The following is an 18,119-nucleotide window of genomic DNA, read 5'->3' as shown; positions in this document are numbered from 1 at the left end:
TTTACTGTATGTATGTATACAGGAAATTACGTTTATAACGAACACGCTTATAACGAACTGAGGGATATGACGAACTTGTTTTTTTATCCCGGCCGCTGCTGTATATATGCTATACATATGCTTATAACGAACTACGGTTATAACGATCTGAGTGGTCCCTTTAAGTTCGTTATAACCGTAATTTACTGTATGTATTGTCAAGTAATGTTCAACGACATTTTACTGAAGCACACACGGCCCCCCTGAGATGTCAAAGTGGACGATACTCACTCTATGATATCTAAATGGGCGTCGGCCCACCAGAGTCTGTTCATGTCGTAGTCGATGGCAAGGGCGTTAGGCCAGCCCATCTTCTCCGTAATATAGCTGAGGGAGAGGTTCTGGCCATCCAAACCCATACGACCTATATACGGCCTTGCTCCCCAGTCGGTCCAGTACATGTATCTGAAAGTGTCAAGACCAATACCATTACACTACGGTAATACAAGGTGGTGTTCGTGAGTACATTCGCCCCCCAAACGAACCAGATCCAGTCCTCTCATTGACATATCTCATGTTGTATCCCTCACTTTTCATGCGGATGAAACTATAGATGGGTGTACGGGTACTTAGCACAAGGATTAGACATACAAAACGACCAGGAGATTATCAATCTAAACTACAACTATGATCAACAGATTATATTATTTTGATTAGTATATCAATGTTAATGCCAAATGTTAAAGAATTGGGGTCAGAGTCAGAAATCATGTGCGCAAGTACACAACCTCAGGAACACGTCAAAAAGTTAATGTTCCGTCACATTGCAGAATTTCTGCCATACCCTGTGGCTGTCACTGTAGGTTGCGTACACAAGCTGAACACCATTGCTTACTATTTAAATCATCAAGATACGGTGGTGACTATCAGGAACATTTTGATATTGCAGTATCCGATGGTTGAACATAATTGTGATACTATGTGAATAGTTATACCACTATTACATTCTGAACAACTATCCCATCCAACATTCTGGTTAAAAACGAATGTTTAAGTATTTGACAAGAGGTTGTGATTCTTTTAGCTGAAATGTCTAATGAATATGGAAAGTTTCTTGCTTTTATTGTTTCACGACTATCGAAACTACTGACAGCATCAATATCAAATATAACATTTTTTTATATTTTATATGAAATATAATTATTTCAACTTGTAATCAATGTTTGGCCATTGGCCCATCGACTGGAAGCGATATATCTATTGATACAGCCATAAATATAACATATATATACCCTATCATGAATGAAATAAGTGTTGTGTTTTATCCAGGACTACCAGGGGTAGAGTGGACACCATGCGACAGGTGTCCGTCGTATCATGCTTTACTGCTGACAAACGGGTTCCACAGTGAGCGCCCTAGAACGTTCGATGCTTTACATACCCGCCAAACGGATCCACAATCAGGGCTCTTGGACGTTCCATGCCTCTCTTCAGAAGACTGCGGCGGTTTGTGCCGTTCAGTTCTGACACGAAGATCTCTATGTTCTTGCCGTCCAGCCAGTAAAGTTTCCTGAGAATCAATAATTCCAAGATGAATGTGTTATCCTTAACAAAACTGCAATGGTATAACTAACAAAGAGCTATGGATTACTGTTTGTCGAACTGCTGCGGAAGCGAGTCCTTATTTAAGGTAAGACATTGAAGAAACATTACGTGATGTAAAATTGTAACCTATAATTAATTAGTAACTCTACTGAAATATCACCCTATAATAGAGACACGGGTGGCCGAATCGTCTATGCCGCAGCTTAGCAAAATCGCGTCCCTTGGGCACGCCATGATCGTGGGTTCGAATCGTGGGTTTGCCCCGATTATGTTTCTAGGTTTGTCAGCACCAAGTATCACGTTGAGGTTTCCTGGCACATAACCTGGCACGCTGTGATATAACTGGAACACAGTTTAAAGCGGAGTTAAACCTATCTCGCTCATCCTATAGTTTCAATATGGAATGGATACCTTCCGATCCAGTCAATCGCTATACCCTCCGCACTGGGAACATTATGCCTCAATACTGTGTCAGTGCCTGTGCCGTTCAGGTACATGCGGTAGATTCTGTGTGCCTTGACATCGGAAAAGTAGAGACGGTCATCGCTGTAGTCGAAGTCAAGAGCAACTATGTTCTGGTAGCCCTGTGTGACCCGTCGGTAGTTGTCTCCCTCTATTGACAGTTCCCGGATGTAGTAACGGTTGGCAAATATCAGCCAGGGTGTAATATCTGGAAATGGGTGTTAAAGAGTATTAGTGATGTACATGTACATATTAAAATAACAATTGCGAACTGTAAAACAAAATGAACCGTTACTCTCGTGCCAATCATTCTTGTTAAATTTTCTATCATTATTAATCTCTTGATTCATGCATTCGCAGCTGGCTCTGCATCTTTAATAGGGGCGGTGGGGTAGCCTCGTGGTTAAAGCGTTCGCTGGTCACCCGGGTTCGATTCCTCACACGGATACAATGTGTGTCCCCCTCCGTGATATTCCTGGAATATTGCTAAAACACTGAATCTACATTTTATATACAAATTGTAAACACCCGTGCCACATTTCTGAAGTGTCTCTCGCAACTCCCACCTTTAACACTGATGACGATATTCGCACGTGGATGATCTCTGTGGGGAACGAGGCCACAATAACAACGATTGCCGTGAAGGTCACATAAAAAGTCATATGACATGGCTGTGGTCATATAACAAGAAACTCACTGTCAGTCTTCTTGCATGTCCTGCCGTCGGCCAGTTTCTGGTAGCCTTCAGCGCACTTGCAGATGTAGCTGCCTTGTGTGTTCTCGCACAGCTGACTGCAGGCGCCCGGCTTCTCCACACACTCGTCGATATCTGCACACGTAACATTGGGGTTTGCATACAGTATCTAAGGTTCCTCCACTTTCGTCGATATGATAAATCCCTACACATTTTATGTACAGAGGTGGTTTCAGAAAGGAATTACTATATTTGATTTTTTAAATTGGATATTGAATACTAAAGATATAGCGGCCATGAAACATCCGAGCAAGGACCGAATCTCACACCCAATGATCGGTTGACTGAAGACTTGTTCACACTGTAAAGTCAGGATTTTATCACCAATAATTAAATTAAGAATATGAACATTTAGTAATAATACTATTTGCCACGAATGTCACATTTCACTTGGATGTCCTTACTTTAACAATCTCCGAGAAATCACTCCTTCCTGTATACTACAGAAAATATCCCACTGTTGTCGCTCACATGTCATTTAGCAATAAACCTCTTCTGATAAAATATATTAAATTCTGTACAAAGAGGGTTAGTCTAAACTTCAAGATTTATGTATATAATTCCTGTCACTGACGGGGTTCATGAAAATAAACAGTCTTCATCTTCGTCTCCTATGTCATCCAACCGTTCTACATTTCTGTCCTGATAAGAGTTGGTCATCATCTATTTCACTCTCATCATCACCGTATATGCTGCTAGGGGAAATTTTTCCACTGTTGCAAAAGCGTTTGTTGAATCATGACAGTATCCTCGACAGAATTACCTCTGCAGCCCTTCCGGTCGGACATGAGCCTGTAGCCGGCGTTACACTCGCAGGTGAAGCTGGTCAGCGTGTCGACACACGTGTGGTCACATCGTGGGACATTATCATTCCTGTCACACTCATTCACATCTGGAAACAACGAACACATGGTAAATGAGGGGTCAAATTATTGTGAGTGAGTGAGCTGGGTTTAACGCCGCTTTTAACAGTATTCCAGTTATATCACGGCGTGTCAGCTTAATGTGGGAGGAAAGCCCGAAGTGATGCTGGTCTGTGACGTTTACCACTTAGGTGAAACCCACGAGCACGGGTATGGTGCTGACAAACCTAGAAACATAATCGGGGTCAAATTATAATAAAGGTTTGTCATTTCATGGACATTGTTATCGATTTGATTAACCAATCCCATTAACTTGGTATCACGAAACGACATAAATGCAAATGAGGCCACCTAGCAGAAACTACTTTTAAAAAGCTAGATAAATCGATGTGATTCCTTATCACTTTAAAACCTAACTTTCACGAAATGATTAGGTAGAGGTCTCCTGCTGGATGGGTGCTTATGTTCACAAACATGTCTGTAAAAGAATCGTTTCACACGGGAATTGTATCCCTACGCGGTTTCTAAAATTACTTTAGGAAATGAAAATGTCTTGAGATTCGATTATTTAAAAATAACATCACGTGAAAAAGATTATCACTCTCGTCTGTTTTCGTATCATAAATATCAAATATTAGAGATAGAAAATATCTCGCCAAATGCTAGCATAAAACAGACTTTATATCTAATATGATAATTACGTTACTAAAACACACTCCGCAAATATTCTTTATGTATTCCCTTGTTTTTGATCTAATATAGATACACAATACGTGGGTTTAAATTTCAGAATCGACAAGAGTGGGATTCCAGTGCTCCGGGTTTTACCTAAAAAAGCTACCTCCCTTTGGGATCTACGCCTTCAATAAACAGACACCATAAATTACAGACACATACTATTTGACCAAACTCAAGCTAAATAACTGTTTTATGTTCTATGTTTATTGCAATACCCCACAATCCTCTGCAACAGATGTCTTCATTATCAGACTTACTACAGTGTGATTCATCCGAGTTGTCGCCGCAGTCGGGGTTCTTGTTACACACGTGTTGATAGTTGATACAGTTGCCGTTCTCACACCGGAACTGATTGCCTGGGCACGTTGGCTCTGGTGTCACTGTGAGAAGGATGAAGGTCAATGAAACGTAGGAGCAAGGCGAGTCAAAGATGGTATAAATATTGAGTGCCATGTTCCATAATGTCATTTGCTGATTTATCCTACTCACAGCATAGGTCCTCCTTCTCGTCGGAGTTGTCTCTGCAGTCGTCGTCGCCGTCGCAGACCCATCTGTGCGGCACACACCGCTGGTTGGAGCACGTGAACTGGTTACCATTGCATGTCGAGTAGTCTGAAATATAAGGTCATCTGACATCACTGTCTGTGAACGTGCATTGACATGGGTTTCTTCGGGATTTCCTCCCACAATAAACTGACATGCTATGATTTAACTAGAATTTTGTTCACAGAACCGTTAAATCCAACTCCCTCACGCACTCATTTTTAAAAATTCAATTTGTTTTAGCTGAGTACATGGGTAAACCCCTTGAGTAGGGGCATGGTGCTGACAGAACACTCCGGGCGAATCATTGATTCGAGCCCACAATGTGGCACCCTTTAGACGATTGGGCAACCCGTGCCTCCTCCCGTTCAAACAAAAGACCCCAAGCGTAAAATTTACTTTAATATACAAAACAATCCTCACTGGGGAATTGAAGGGTCAGGAGTATTTGTATACTAGTCCAACACAAATTTAACTTTGACCTTAATAATAAAATGGGCGTTAGAAAAATGTAGAACATGTCAACGTCCTGAAATGTTTGTTTATTTTATACCGAACGTTTTCTTATGCACACCATGTCGGAACAACAGCCTCCTTACGCCTTTAAGGACACCCGAATCGTTGCTTACCGCAGTCGTCAGGCTCGTCGGAGTTGTCCCCACAGTCGTTGTCGTGGTCACACTTGAACCTCTGGGACACGCACAACCCGTTGGCGCACTGGAACTGTGTGGGTCGACATGACCGCGGCGGACACGTCTGAGCCTCGTCTTCGCCGCCATGACAGTTGCGGATGCCATCACAGACGCGCCTCCGGTCCAGGCATGGGTAGGTGCCCACCTGTTTGTTAGACTCGCATGTGAACGTGTCGGGAGGGCAGGTACGCTCAGCTGTAAGTAGACGGGACATGTATGCGTGATATGTTGAAGAACAGATACATGTTGGTTTGATGAACAGATGACGCATGCTTATCTAAAAGACCATCTTAGCCATGCTGAACGATCAATATCACAACCAGATTTATTTAAATATTTTTGAACATTGTTGGAAAGTGCGTGCAAGAACTTACAACAGTTGAGGGTGGCTGCTTCATCTGACTTATCCCCGCAGTCGTCGGCGCCGTCGCACACCCATCTCATTGAGATACACCGACCGTTGTCACAGGTGAATTGGTTGCCGAAACACGTCCGGTTGTTGTAACCTGTTTGAAATAAGGCATATACACATAACTGTTTACACATCTGTTTCATAACATTGATGCACACGGGTTTAATGCTCATTTCCGATTGCTGCAAATACAATAATTTGCGTCCCTAAAACCATGGCTTTCATGTTATGATTGTTATTACTGTCAATCAAATTTTAAAAAAAACATTTCTCTTTGGGCAGGTTGTTAGCTGATATATTTCCATTTCTTCCATTGTTTTCATTGCTTGACAAATGACGTCATCCAGTGACCATGACGTCATAGGCGATAAAAACCAATAAACAGTGTTACTGTAATCATGATGTTACACTGACAACATGGAGTATTGGACACTTATCCTACTTACTACAGTAGTCGGACTCATCCTCTCCGAAGCCGCAATCGTCGTCACCGTCGCAGTGCCAAGTGCCCGGGATACACTTGTGGGACTTGTCGCAGTAGAAATCTCCTGTATAAGTAAAATATAGTTTGAGGGACTCCATCTTGAACGTTTGAACAGATCAGCAAAACTTTCAGTTGATCATGTTGTATAAATCTTTATTTCGATCTGGCAAGTATATTTGTTCCTTTTGAAGTATTCACGTAGTAGCCTAAACGTCTTAACAAAACTATGCAATTGCAAATATGTTTTATACAGATCCCATTTTGTACCCATAATGCCTCACCAGAAGAGCATGTAACCTGCTGACAGAAGAGAGGGTTCTCGTCAGAGTTGTCGCCGCAGTCGTTGTCGCCGTCACACATGTATCGACGGACGATGCAGATGTTGGTGGTGGGGCACTTCACCTGTCCGGTTGGGCAGGAACGCGGAGCTGTAGAGATGAATATATATATAGCTTTTATGTAAATCGACATGACAGGATAAACATAGCAATATTGCAGAGATTTCTGGACGGTGAAACAATTTATGGTCTTCTTGAGTTCGAACCAGATTCATCCATGTAACTGCTCTAACCACTTAGCTCCATCAGTTGATAGAGCTTTTGTTACGGTACGGTTTTACAGGTTTCAATTACCACGACAGTGATATCAATCATGTTGTGTTTTGGCAACCATATGGTAAGTCGTACTGAAGAGAAGAAAGCTTGTATTTTTAAACTTACGACAATCAGTCTCGTCTGTTTTATTCCCATCCCTACAGTTGTCGACGCCGTCGCACTTCTGGGTGAGACTGATGCAGCGGGAGTTCTGGCAGCTGAATTCCTCAGTGCCACATGTAGGGTATGCTGGACATGGAAAAGTTCATAAATTAGTCATACTGGAACATCTTACAGTTTCTTTACCGGAGCATACACGTGATACCTTGATAATATGTGGATATCTTTTGTACTTACGGCAGTCAAGTTCATCAGAGTTGTCTCTGCAGTCGTTGTCAAAGTCACATCTGTACCTGAGAGGGATGCATCTGCCGTTGTTACACCGGAAGTATGTCGGGTCACATGTGTGAAGAGCTGAGGACAAACAGACACAAGGTAACGGTTTCTCCACACACAAAGATTATGTCATGAGCAACGGTAGCAAATATCGTATATATAACCTACACAAAAACATAAATAATTATGTACAACAAACACCTTTAGTATACGCTGGACAGGTTTCTCCGTTCTCATGCATTGTTTGAAATAGGCACCACATTGTGGAAAATAGGGATTATTTACGAGTTAAAACAGTCTGAACCGGATATAAGGCATTTATATACGTCATGTCTCAACATAATCAAAATAACGTTTGAGCACGCGGTATGAATTTTATAAAGTAAAAGTTAACATGTGTATTGATATACTATTCTTTAAAGCAATCCTTTTAAAACATCTCGCGTGGTTCCGGGTTAAAATAGGTCCCCAAAAGGCGATCGCATGGTCAGGTGACTAGGTTGTCATCGAAAATCCACGGAATGGATTGTTGCTCATAATATCAATCACTGGATTGTCTGGGCCACACTCCATCATCTACATATTGCAGCGCTAAGCAATAAACAAACAAACCATTACGTTACAACATACCACACAAGTTTGGATCTTCATCTGACTTATCCTGACAGTCGTTGTCCATGTCGCACACCCAGCGGTGAATCAAACAACGTCCATTTTCACAGACAAACTCGTTTTCGGAACAATTGTTGCTTTTTGGGACGCACATCTTTCCTCCATTTCCAACTTCAAGGTCAAGGCCGTCATTACAAGCACATTCGGCCTTATCTCCAGGGGCGGGGTGACAGCTGTGACTGCAGCCACCGTTGAAGACGTCGCAAGGGTTGGTGTTACCTGTATCATTCAGATAGTATAGGTACCACAGCAAATACTTGTATGTGCGTTTGAAGTATACCATCAGGTGGTGTTTACTTCAATTTAATTATAATCAGGTCTTTGAACAAAAAATATCCCCAACCTTGTTAGAACAGCATACAAAGAACTGGATATCCCCTACTTTGTGAGAACAGTAGACACGGAACTGAGACAATAACTGGATATCCCCTCCTTTGACAGAACAGTATACAACGAAATTGATATCCACTACTTTGTGAGAACAGTAGACAAGGAACTGAGACAATAACTGGATATCCCCTACTTTATCAGAACAGTATACAACGAAATGGATATCCCCTACTTTGTGAGAACAGTAGACAAGGAACAAAGATAATAACTGGATATCCCCTACTTTGTTCGAACAGTATACCCTTACGGCGTGCGAACAATGGACAAAGAACCAAGGCATGACGACCCTCTGCCGTTGCCTCTAATTTGAAGACCTTGACCTTGTGACTCACATTTCTGTCTGTCTGCTGCATACACGGTGAGTCCCATAGGCCGCGTGGAGAGACCCTGGATTATCACCTGCATGTTCGACCCCGTGAACTTGTTGGCTCGGAACACACCGCCTGCACGGGAAGACAACATCACGCATGAACACTGGAATAACTGCATAGGTACATAGCAGGCTTTGTATTTCTGCATAATGACATGGAGATTGGGGTCCTGGCGTTTATTATGCAATGCGTTATTACATTTCATTTGTTGTTATGTCCAATAAAATAGAAAGAAAAAAAATCTTTGTGTATTGGACGGTGTACCGATTTCCTTCCATACACAGTTCTATATAGAGAGGTCTAGTTCCACATTGCATTTCATCTGATCTGGCGCTGAGTGCCATGGACATCTCCTGTCTCAAGCAAGAGTTACAATGTGGCAGATTTAGAAGTCTGTAGAGACGACCAAAAACACCAGTGTCTCAATATTCACTTACGCAAGGTCCAATCTGTCCAGTAAATGTGATCCCCAAATATGGTCATGGAGAATGGATGCACTGTTGTTTCTATGACGACTTCACGATAATTTCCATCAGTATTCGCTCTTTCAACCCTGTCTCTAGTTTAAAGGAAAGGAAATGTTAAAGCAGGGAAAAGCAACAGACACATTGACATCAAAGAGTTATTTAACGTTAACAAATAAAATAACACACGTTCATGACTTATAAGCATAACGCCTTTCTGTTTGTCTTAGTTCACTGTGCCAGCAGCCCGACATTGCCACGTACTTCATGGCATCTGCCCAGTATATCATCTGCTGGTCGTAGTCGATGGCGAGGCCGTTGGGCCAGCCCAGGTCCGTGGTGACGATGGCGGTACGCTGGTTCCCTGCCATCGTTGCGCGCTCGATCTTTGGGCTCCGGCCCCAGTCCGACCAGTACAGATATCTGCAACAGGCATGCACAATCTTCACGTGTGGACCTCCACCAATGTAAATACATTCCAATGCGTGGTCCCAAGTGAGCTGAATGTCCCTAACTTACGACTACAACACTCGTTACCGTGCAGAATCTCAACGACCTACATACACCTCAATTAGATGTACATTTTCTGTCCACAGGTAGACCCCCAATGATGTACATACACCCTCACTTATATATACACCACCTGTCAATGTGTAGACCCTTAAAGACGAACATACATTCTCTTTAAACAATAGTCCAGCATTATCCCTGCCGGAGATACCAGAAATGTGCTTCACATATAGTACATGTGGGGAATCATACCCGGGCTTTTGTCATGACGAGTGACACGTTAACCACTGACTACTCCACCCCCCACCGCTCCTTACAGTCTATGGACTACCGAAGCTTCTGACTTACCCTCGGCAGAGCACTAGGCCACTCAAACCCCACCACTCCTTATAGTCTATAGACTACTGAAGATACTGACTTATCCTCGACAGAGCACTAGGCTACTCAAACCCCCCCCCCCCCCCCGCTCCTTACAGTCTATAGACTACTGAAGCTACTGACTTTCCCTCGACAGGGCACTAGGCTACCCAACCCCCACCACTCCTCAGAGTCCATACACTACTAAAGCTACTGACTTACCCTCGGCAGGGGTCGATGGCTAGAGCCCGGGGGCTGCTGACCGATGCTAGTGCCACCTTGTTGCTGTGGTCGAGGTTCATGCTGTAGATCTTACTCTTGAATAGGTCAGCCCAGTAGATCTTCTTGGACACCCAGTCAAACGCTATTCCCTCAACAGACGTGATGTCATTTGTGGGCCCAAACTCTGGAAGGCAAATCATGCATACTGACTGTATAACTAACTACGACTACAGTGACATAACTGCTTGTCATAAACTTCAGTCCACTCGACATTTATTCTTTCAATTGGGGTTTTCATGCACAAAGAGTCAACGTATAGTTTTCGGGTAGCTGAGATCAATGACGCCCACCGTAACATTCTATTGATTCAAATGTCATAGGCTCTAATGTGTACCCCTTCTAAATGTCATTCGACTCGTGAAGATCCGGATAGAGAATAGGTCTTAAGAAACCCATGGAAGCCGTTTGGGGCGTTTATGCGTGTCGTTAGAGGTGAATAACGGGATCGGGTGGTCAGGCGCATGTCATTGTACCTCAACTGCGTAGAACGTTACGTTTCTCTTGCGGCCATGCATCCTTACCAGATAGGTTTGACTTGGCTACGAGATCCTCCACGACAGTCTCTCCCTTGATAACTCGGCTGATCTTCTTTTCCCCAACCTGACTGAAGTAGATGTAGTTTTCTTTGACGTCGAAGTCGACAGCCACCGCCCCCTTCAGCCCCGTGATTGTTGGGATGGGGAGGGTGCCGTCATCGGGATTGAGGGACAAGCCGCGGATCTCCGTCTCCGCGGCCAGGATCAGGAACTCAGTCAAAGCTGAAAAGCAGAGAACATATAACATCTTCAGTGTACCATGGTACAGGTGAGAGGCCATGCTGAATGTCAGGGAACAAATTACATTCTTCAATACACCATGGTGCATCTCAGAGTACATTCAACATTCTTCAATATACCACGGTGCATGTCAGAGAACATTTAACATTCTTCAATATACCATGGTGCATGTCAGAGAACATTTAACATTCTTCAATATACTATGGTGCATCTCAGAGAACATTTAACATTCTTCAATATACCATGGTGCATGTCAGAGAACATTTAACATTCTTCAATATACCATGGTGTATGTCAGAAAACATTTAACATTCTTCATTATACCACGGTGCATGTCAGAGAACATTTAACATTCTTCAATGTACCATGGTGCATCTCAGAGAATATTTAACATTCTTGGATATACCATGGTGCATGTCAGAGAACATTGAACATTCTTCAATATACCTTGGAGCATCTCAGAGAACATTTAACATTCTTGAATATACCATGGTGCATGTCAGACTGCTGAATACACGTGACCTCGCAAGACGTTATGTTCTTCACTCACACACCTTCACATGTCTTCCCATCTGTAGCTAACTGCCCCGCCGAGCAGGAACATGTGGGAGTGGTCTCCTCTGGCATGGCGAAACACAGCTGCTGACAGCCTCCATTGTTCTTAGTACACGGACTGGTTCCAGCGGGCTGGCTGGACTTGTCAAATATGGCTACGTCTCGCACATTCAGCAAATTGGACTTGATGACTTCCGCTTTCTGGGATTGATCGCCGGTATTGGATACTCTGTATAGCTACAAACGGGTGAAGTATAACATTAACACCGTTTCAATGTGAAACACACGTGGAATGTTGACGTGAACACTGAATCCTCATTTATTGAAAGTTTTACAGAACACATACGTAGGCCATCTTTCCTTGCTTGATTACGAACGTGTGTATCACAGTTATTTGAAAACGAGAAGATAGAAAGCATCACCAGTAATGTTGCATTAACTATGTTTCCAAATTTGCAGGTAACTTTGAGACTCACTTGGGAAGCTTATCTGTCGTCTTGGCTCAAAATGAAATACCGCTAATCTGGTCAGGCACCATCTATGTATCTGCTAAATGAAACACATTTGTATCTTAAAGTATATGTACTGCTAGATGCATATTTACCTCTTTCAGGTTTTTGTCCACCCAGTAAATATAGTTTCCGTACAAAGCCAGGCCATATGGTTTGGGGAGATTCAGACGGACAGTCTGTCTGTTTCCTCCGCTGAAGGAAACACTCTGAAAGAAAGCGTTGGTTTACTTTTAGGGTTTACTCTACAGTTAAGTCAACATCATCCACCCCGCTAAAATACGGAGTCACAACTGACTGAAACCTTTAATTGAATAAAATTGAACACATGATGTAAGCAATGGTTACTGATGTTTGTATTATACATGGCTCATTATGTCTCAAGTTGTACCTTGAAAGATGCCATCCAAAGACGATTCTTGTAAATCGCATAAGCCATGCTGTTACTGTTTCATGCACCATATATGTACCTGACTGATGTCTAATAAAATATAAATAAAAAAAGTAAAGGGCGACTAACGGTATCTGGTGGTCAGGCTCGCTGACATGGTTGATGCATGTCATCGTTTCCAAATTGCATAGATCGATGGCAATCACTAGTTTGTCTTGTCCAGACTCGATTATGTACAGACCGCCGTCATGTAGCTGGAATATGGCTGAGTGCGGCATTAAACAATAAACAAACAAATCAAACTAATAAAAAAATATATACGCAGTCACTCAACAGTTGACGCCTGCGAATTTCAAAGGTTCAATATGTGTACTACATGTACAACCCAACCACCGTACCTGTATGGCGTCGATGACGGAGTCAACCCAGTACAGGTTGTGAGTCTTGTAGTCGATGGCCAGGTCGCGGGGGAAGCTGATGCCGTTCGTCACGATGGCTGTTCTGTTACTGCCGTCCAATCTGGAGCGTTCTATTTTGGGTTGCTGGCCATAGTCCGCCCAATACAGATACCTGATGGTAATCAAGGAGAGTGAGTGAATGCTGCATTAATACACAATCAGATCTAATTCAGACCCGTGAAGATCCGGGGTAAAATAGGTCTTCAGCAACCCATGCTTGCCCTAAAAGGCGACTATGCTTGTCGTAAAAGGTGACTAACGGATCGGGTGGTCAGGCTCGCTGACTCGCTTGATGCATGTCATCGATCCCAATTGCGTGGATCGATGCTCATGATATTAATCACTGGATTGTCTGGTCCAGACTCATTTATTTACAGACCGCCGTCATATAGCTACAATATTGCTGAGTGCGGCGTTAAACAACAAACCAACAAACCAACAAAGATATAATTCAGCTGTATCAGATGGGAGGCTGGAACTGGCAGCATTGTTGCGGACAACATAAGCAACGACTCGAGCCGAGAGATAGCCATGAGATTTTCGACAATCGTAGCACTACGTTGGCTTTGTGAAACGGGGCCGACAATCTTGGCTTAACACACGGGTTTGCTTGGCATATACATACCGGTGGACATAAAAGATAAGCAATAGAGCGTGATTCATATTGGATTAAATATGTATGTGGTATATAGAACATTTCTAACAATGTACCTCTTGATGGGGTTGACGGCGATAGCTCTGGGAGATCCGTGCTGAGATTTGACGATGACTCGTCGGTGGGAGCCATTAAGTCGAGATACTTCGATGAAGGTTTCAACAGCAAAAGCGTTGGTGAAGTATATGTTTTCTGAAAGAAACATAACGTTGTTACACATTTAACTGTACTTTTACGGAGGGATACCTCTTAACACTTAATCGTCACGACAATACAATCGTGAGATGTCCGTCACAATCAACTTTAAGTGTCTTACGGGCAATCCAGTCCACTGAAACACCATGGATTCCTCCACGACCAATTCCGGAATTGATAACGTCCTCCATTCCAGATCCGTCAGTTTTTATCCGCCTGACACCGCCTCGTTTGGAGCTCTTGCCCGGTGGCGCAGCATCTGCCCAGTAGATGAACTTCCCTGCCATGTACACGTCAACCTGGCTCGCTGCACGGCCTACAGCAGAGGATAAATGAGATGCTTGATTCATGTTTTGGATCGGCCATAACAACATATACGGTCATAAAAAGCTCAATAGGAGCAATGTTTAAATTATGCCTTATAATTTGGACAGTGCAATAAAACCAAAACAAAATGAGGTGAAATGGGGTTAAACGTCGCGTTTAAGCTTATTACTTCCAAAGCGATGTGCATGCACGTGTGTGCTTGTGTGGGTGCAGTGCTGGTTTTATAGTGCTAGCTCAATGAGATACCATGCCGCAGTTTAACATAGATACCCCACTCAGACACACTGACTCCGAGACGACCAGTCCTTGTTTTATCCCCTTAATGCAGAGCACCAGGCAGGGTAACAAGAAGTACCAACTTAAAGGTATTTTGGTATGACACGGGACTTGGCTTATCAAGGGGTAGTGTACCACACATAATGGCGGGACAATAGTTTAAGGCGTCAGCCGTAGCTGTTGTGTGTGTGAGGCTCACCTGATCCGGCTATTGGCATCATGGTCTCGCTGTGGTCGCCTCCGGTCAGACCGAACCCTCGTATCCTGCTGTACTGGGACACCACGACGAAGGAGTCCACACCTGCACAACATAAAGAAGAGATGTACAGATGTGCTCAAAAGTATTGCAGCGTACCTTGTAAACAATGCCAACTACACAATTGACAAAAAAGGGTCGTATGAAATGTATGACACGATGATAAACACTAGCGTAACTGTTAAACACTACTCTGACATGGTATAAGAGACGTGATTCTTCATTACGTCTGTATCATTGCGACATAGTATTTCTGTTTCCTACATAAAGGCATTAAGAGTTGAAGGAATGTAAACTGCCCGGGAAGAGAAAACATACACTTGGAAATTGTTCTGTAAAATTGCGAAGCCATGTTCCTTGAGACTTCGTGTGCATATCACCAATTGTGAGATAATTGTTGATACAAACATATGATTCATACCCGCCATCGAATAATTATTTCTTGTTTGTTTCATTACAGCAACCATCAAACATGGGTGTATATTTGGTCATGCCCGGCAGTTTAGACCAACGTCTGACACGTGCGCAAAATTAGTCTGGACCATTATAGGGACATTAGTACAGTCACTATTAGCTACAGGTACGAAGAAGCTACACGATGCGCACAATGATAGCTACAGGGAAACAAAAAAATAACTATATATATGGGTTTATTCATAATACTGAGAGGCCATAGGCCTATAGTACATGTTATATAGTAATGGGTCACCCGTGTATATACATGTAAAAGGTAACACATTTGGAACTTCTTAGCTTCATAGCATGCAATATGTACATTGACAGTTTTTTCGTTATTACTACATTCTTACTTGACATTAATGAAACAAATTTCTGTAGACTTGGATAACGGACATAATATTTATCAATGAACTGTTTTCTGAGTTAAGCATACAACGGGCAAAGTGGTAAGAAATGGTATTCACTTTGAACCACATCTGAATCTTTCAAGTGCAATTCGTAATGTTTTTAGTGTCAAATTTAATAAGTATTGCTCTCCACAGAAGCTGTTTCTTAAAGAGGGAATAACTTGATAGTTTCTCAGATACTGATAAGAAAAATGCCAATTTTGAATGTACATATCTTTCAGCGTCTGAGTAAAAGCATCTATGAAGCGATCTGGTAAAGACGCATCCTGTTCTGTCCATATATTACCATAACCTCATGAATAAAGTTGATGCTTAACAGGAGATGCCCAGTTTGTGTGTTCTTGTTGATCATAGAGTAATAACATGTTATAACATTTCTTTGGATATCTTGTTAAAGGCATTTTAACTAATTCAATCAAGTATTTTATCGTCTTTTACTTTGCAAATATATTTAATGGGTATCGTCCACATTCTCCGTAGACTATTAGATTAGACATTCCAGTTTTCACACCAAGGAATCTTTTGCATGCACATAAATGTACTTTTTCTAAAACATCAATCGTTTCTAATCCCCAAACCTCTGCTCCATATAACAAAACTGGTCTTATTATTATGTCGAAAATCTTAAAGAATGTATAAAAGGAATCAGCCGATATGTTTCAAATAACTTCCATATGTTGTAGAATTCCAATCAGCATCTTCTTAACTTGTACAACAGCTCGGTTAGCATACATCTTCCATGCCAATCTATTTGTAAACTATACACCTAAGTACTTATAGAACGATATAACATCTAATGAATGTCCCAGATAAAAAACATTTCTCTCTTTTAGCGAGGATACCACTATTTTTTAAAAACAATAACTTTTGTCTCATTCTTGTTGACAGATAAATTCCATTCTTTTCAATAACATTCAAGCTGATTAATTTGCTTTTGTGGTCCAAGTATTGTGCTTGAAAACTATATCATCAGCAAACAAAAGAAGAAATAACTTTATAGTTTCCGGGTGGAGTTGGATGCCATCAGAACAGTTCTGCTGAATTTGTTGAGCTAATTCATTGATAAAGAAGAACAAAAACGGGCACCCTTGCTTGACGCCAATGTTGCTTTCAAATGTGTCAGACGCAGTACCGTTATTTCACGTTATTTATCTAATTTTATCTGCTCTATGGTGGACCCATGTAAATCTGAAAGATTCATTAATAATTTGATCACTTTCAATCTGTTCAGTTGTGTGAAACGTACGTAAATCCATTGTGAGTGGAGTATGTGATGAATCAGCGAGTGAGCCTATGTACAATCTACTGCATAAATCAAACAATTCAGATGAGCATCATAAAATCAAAATTAACTACATGTACTTTGAGCTAGATACACATTATTTTAGTACAGCTTCTTGAAGATTCATGCTCATTGACAGTTGAAGCCACTTCTTCCATCGTTATCATTGTATCCGATGACGTCATATCAACGCACTGTCGCACATAATTTAAGAGGACGTCATCTGTCTTTCGCATGAAACCGCATGTTTTACATTCTCTCAAAAAGATACATCATGGATAATAAATATAATCACCTACTCGCAACTCGGAAATAGGATTATCTTTACTCGGGATTTCACTGCGTAATTTCTCGTAGGTTATCACGTGGTACTTACTGCCGCACGAGCCATTCTTCTGCCTAATGAAGCCAGTTGAGCACTGACACACCGCCTGGCCTGCTGGCCCGCTGGGGAGACACAGTTGCTCACAGTTGCCGTAGTTGGTCTTACAACCAGTGTGACCACCTAGTAAAACAATACGTGAGTGAGGAGATGTTCCAGTCGCTTTTGGTATGGATACATTCCTATCACGATGAGTGAAACCAAGGAATGTCTTATATACCTATGTGAGATACACCTGTCTCTAGCGTATCCTTAACGTCGGCACTAACAGTATGGCAACCCCACCATCCCTTATCAAAAGATCGTTAGTGATGTGAAGGGACTGAGTAGGATGGGCATCTAGTCCGATATTCGTGAAAAAGTGAGAGAGTATTCAATATTTAAGTAACATCAAGGCGGGAACTATCCTAAATAGGCTTCAGACAATGCAGCAATGTGTTTGTTTGTTGTTTAACGCCACATTCAGCAATATACTAGCCATATAACGGCGGTCCGTAAATAATCGCGTCTGGACAAGACAATCCAGTGACTGACATCACGAACATGGATCCACGCAATTGGAATACGATGGCATGCTTCAACCAAGTCAGCGAGACTGGCTACCCGATCCCGTTAATAGCCTCT

General features: G+C 42.2%; 1 protein-coding gene across 1 annotated transcript in view; it reads right to left on the bottom strand.

Annotated features, from left to right (window-relative positions):
• Positions 1-18,119, bottom strand: part of LOC139465836 (low-density lipoprotein receptor-related protein 2-like) — a 91,079-nt gene that overhangs the window by 20,948 nt on the left and 52,012 nt on the right. The window contains exons 35-60 of the mRNA XM_071247773.1: positions 17,490-17,618; positions 14,909-15,010; positions 14,228-14,422; positions 13,968-14,103; positions 13,197-13,368; positions 12,503-12,616; positions 11,898-12,135; positions 11,089-11,325; positions 10,508-10,691; positions 9,683-9,841; positions 9,392-9,513; positions 8,916-9,026; positions 8,152-8,412; positions 7,483-7,599; positions 7,252-7,374; positions 6,814-6,960; positions 6,495-6,596; positions 6,011-6,142; positions 5,574-5,831; positions 4,891-5,013; positions 4,659-4,781; positions 3,564-3,692; positions 2,744-2,875; positions 1,996-2,254; positions 1,421-1,549; positions 271-444 (exon numbers count right to left, since the gene is read on the bottom strand). Coding sequence (XP_071103874.1) covers positions 271-444; positions 1,421-1,549; positions 1,996-2,254; positions 2,744-2,875; positions 3,564-3,692; positions 4,659-4,781; positions 4,891-5,013; positions 5,574-5,831; positions 6,011-6,142; positions 6,495-6,596; positions 6,814-6,960; positions 7,252-7,374; positions 7,483-7,599; positions 8,152-8,412; positions 8,916-9,026; positions 9,392-9,513; positions 9,683-9,841; positions 10,508-10,691; positions 11,089-11,325; positions 11,898-12,135; positions 12,503-12,616; positions 13,197-13,368; positions 13,968-14,103; positions 14,228-14,422; positions 14,909-15,010; positions 17,490-17,618 — 4,108 coding nt within the window. The remainder of the gene's footprint in view (positions 1-270; positions 445-1,420; positions 1,550-1,995; positions 2,255-2,743; positions 2,876-3,563; positions 3,693-4,658; positions 4,782-4,890; positions 5,014-5,573; positions 5,832-6,010; positions 6,143-6,494; positions 6,597-6,813; positions 6,961-7,251; positions 7,375-7,482; positions 7,600-8,151; positions 8,413-8,915; positions 9,027-9,391; positions 9,514-9,682; positions 9,842-10,507; positions 10,692-11,088; positions 11,326-11,897; positions 12,136-12,502; positions 12,617-13,196; positions 13,369-13,967; positions 14,104-14,227; positions 14,423-14,908; positions 15,011-17,489; positions 17,619-18,119) is intronic.

This window comes from Haliotis cracherodii, unplaced genomic scaffold, assembly GCF_022045235.1.
Source record: "Haliotis cracherodii isolate W230 unplaced genomic scaffold, xgHalCrac1.p SCAF_18, whole genome shotgun sequence".
NCBI classification, from domain to species: Eukaryota; Metazoa; Mollusca; class Gastropoda; order Lepetellida; family Haliotidae; genus Haliotis; species Haliotis cracherodii.
The sequence above is the reverse complement of the archived record's forward strand: the minus strand, read 5'-3'. Positions and strand labels throughout refer to the sequence as shown.